We start from the raw sequence: 2,500 nt of genomic DNA, 5'->3' as shown, positions 1-2,500 counted from the left end.
GCTAACTGCTTGTTTAACCGGACCGCAGTCACCAGATTTTCTGGAGATTAAGATTTGCTTGCCCGACAGACGTGCGACCGGAGCGCCTGGAAACCGCAAGCAAGATGGGCGCCGACTTCACCATGCTGGTGGGGGGCGCAGACCCCCAGAAGGAGGCGAAGAGGATCGAGGAGGTGATGGGCTGCATGCCGGAGGTCACGCTCGAGTGCACCGGCGTCGAGGTCGCCTTCCAAACGGCCATTTATGTGAGTTCTAGGCCTAAGTATATCAGTATCCTGTAAGGCATCGTCTAATATGTGTTTATATGTGTACATATATATGTGTGTGCTTTCATTTCTCTTCTTTACTTGATGCCCTAAAATTCAAGATGTATCTCTTCAAAAAAGAAAGAAAGAAAAAAATCCTCTCTGTCCACTTTCTTGAGCCAAACGTTTGCTTTAGGCGACCAGGGCGTGCGGCGTGGTGGTGATGGTCGGGCTGCCCGCGGCTGACCTCAAGCTGCCCCTCGTTCGTGCAGGCATCAGGGAGGTCGACATCATCGGAGTCTTCAGGTTCCTCAATTGGTACGTTGCCTTTGATGTCGTAAAGGACGGTGCGTAATGGAACTGATTGGAATTTCTGCAGAGCGATGCAGAATTGGCGTGATCCGTTGCAACAATCTCTTCTTGAAGGATTAGGGGGAATTAGACTTTCTGAAACACTACATATGTACCAAATGCATTTCCTTTTGTCATATCTTTGCACTTACAAGTAACTTTTTTGCCAAACTGCCCACTCAGTACAGCTCACTTGAGACCAGCGAAAGAGCGTTTCTTCCGGGCCTCGGTCTGTGCCCTCTTTCTTTCATTTCTCTAGAGCTGGCTATGCTGATAATACTTGAAGGCCGGATTGCCTCTGGGCATTTCAGCTTCCAGGAAGGATAACAAGCACCGCTGTCCCATCAGGCCGGTGCCGGTGAGTCGAGGAAAGGTGGCTGCTACTTTCCTGAGAGTTCGGTTGCCTTTGCCACACTATAATGCCTATTCTAGCGCTATTCATAATTTTATGGTTTGCCTAGAGTTGACCTTGTACCTTCCCGTGATCACCCCAAAGCCGCCGTGCTTATTGTGCTATTGAACAGGGAATATTGAGGAGAGAAGCAGAGAAATGAAAATACAACAAAGGTTAAAATATCGTTTCCCTCCACAGTTTCCCAATCGCCATCGACCTGGTGGCGAGGGGCGTGGTGGACGTCAAGCCCCTCATCACCCACCGCTTCAAGTTCGAGGAATTCAATAAAGCCTTCGAGTTCATCCGCAGCGGGAAGGACGGCGCCATCAAGTGCATGGTCATATGTGATTAGATATGCAACTGCGAGGAAAGGAATGTACGCGCGCGTGTTGTGTGTTTGAACTTGTGGTGTGATACGTAATGATTAAACATTGTTTGGGTCTGTAGTTTATGATGGCATTTGGTGCTTAGTATGACATTTGCTTCATTTGTTGTGGTTTACAAAATGTTATAATCTTCTGCGTTTGTGCAATCGAGATGCAGACAAACCAATGCGTTTCTCTCTCCTTGCTTGTCCTTTATCTTAACTTTAGGCATCGTATATCTACGACGGAACTGAGAGCCATACAGTGAAAATGTAAAAGATAAATAACAAGAAACCTCGAGTTGTAGATATGTGAATCTGTTAATACGGTCACTGGCCGCGCTGACTAGAATTACTTTGCTTAAACCGGCAAGATGCCCAGGGCAAAAGAAAAAGTAAATGACTGATAAAAAAGAATAACAGTAAATGTAAAAAAGATAACTATACGGGAACCATTGTCTATGTATGCATTGCATAAAAATGTAAGCAGTATGATACCTCTACTATCTGAGCTATGAAATGTATATACATATTGCGTGCGTGTGCGTGCGTTTGTGTGTTAAAAGAGAGGGAGAGGAAGGGAGAGAGAGAGAAAATCACAAACAGAAACTTTTTGCGTTGCGTGTGAGTCTGCACCTGCATATCGTAAAGAGTGCATGTCTTTCCTTAGAAAGGGTACCAGCTGCTTTACTAAATGGGACAAGGATATATTCGTGACAGTCATTCTAACTCGGCAAAGAGATCCAAGTTGAGTTCGGGTGTATGATATGTAAAGCAACAGACTATGAAATCCAATCGTAATTCTGCGTTTCGTCTGTTCGTTCGCAGGTTACGCCTTCATGTTAATTCGTCTCTCTTTATGTAAAAGGAGTACGCCTGAAATCATATCCCATGTGATTGCGGAGGTTAAGTCGCTTCATTCTGATGTAAAATGAGGTGATATTTGATAACATAGATATTAAAGAATGTCTCACACACACTCACACGCGCGCGCATAAACAAACACAGACTCATACACACACACATATCATATTACGAAACTATTACTCCTAATGTAACCTTTTGTTATTATTATCGTTATCACCATTATTGGTACTATTGTCTTTATTGTTATCATCAATATCATTAGCAATATAATCATTATAA

The 2,500-nt window shown here is 44.1% G+C and overlaps 1 protein-coding gene across 1 annotated transcript in view; it reads left to right on the top strand.

Annotated features, from left to right (window-relative positions):
- The window catches only part of LOC113814345 (sorbitol dehydrogenase-like), a 5,944-nt gene extending 4,406 nt beyond the window's left edge, over positions 1-1,538 (top strand). The window contains exons 6-8 of the mRNA XM_070142472.1: positions 70-245; positions 442-563; positions 1,189-1,538. Coding sequence (XP_069998573.1) covers positions 70-245; positions 442-563; positions 1,189-1,342 — 452 coding nt within the window. The 3' untranslated portion in view covers positions 1,343-1,538. The remainder of the gene's footprint in view (positions 1-69; positions 246-441; positions 564-1,188) is intronic.
- Positions 1,539-2,500: the final 962 nt, after the last annotated feature.

This window comes from Penaeus vannamei, chromosome 3 (assembly GCF_042767895.1).
Source record: "Penaeus vannamei isolate JL-2024 chromosome 3, ASM4276789v1, whole genome shotgun sequence".
Classification (NCBI taxonomy): Eukaryota; Metazoa; Arthropoda; class Malacostraca; order Decapoda; family Penaeidae; genus Penaeus; species Penaeus vannamei.
Note: the sequence above shows the minus strand (reverse complement) of the source record. Positions and strands in the feature narration are given on the sequence as shown.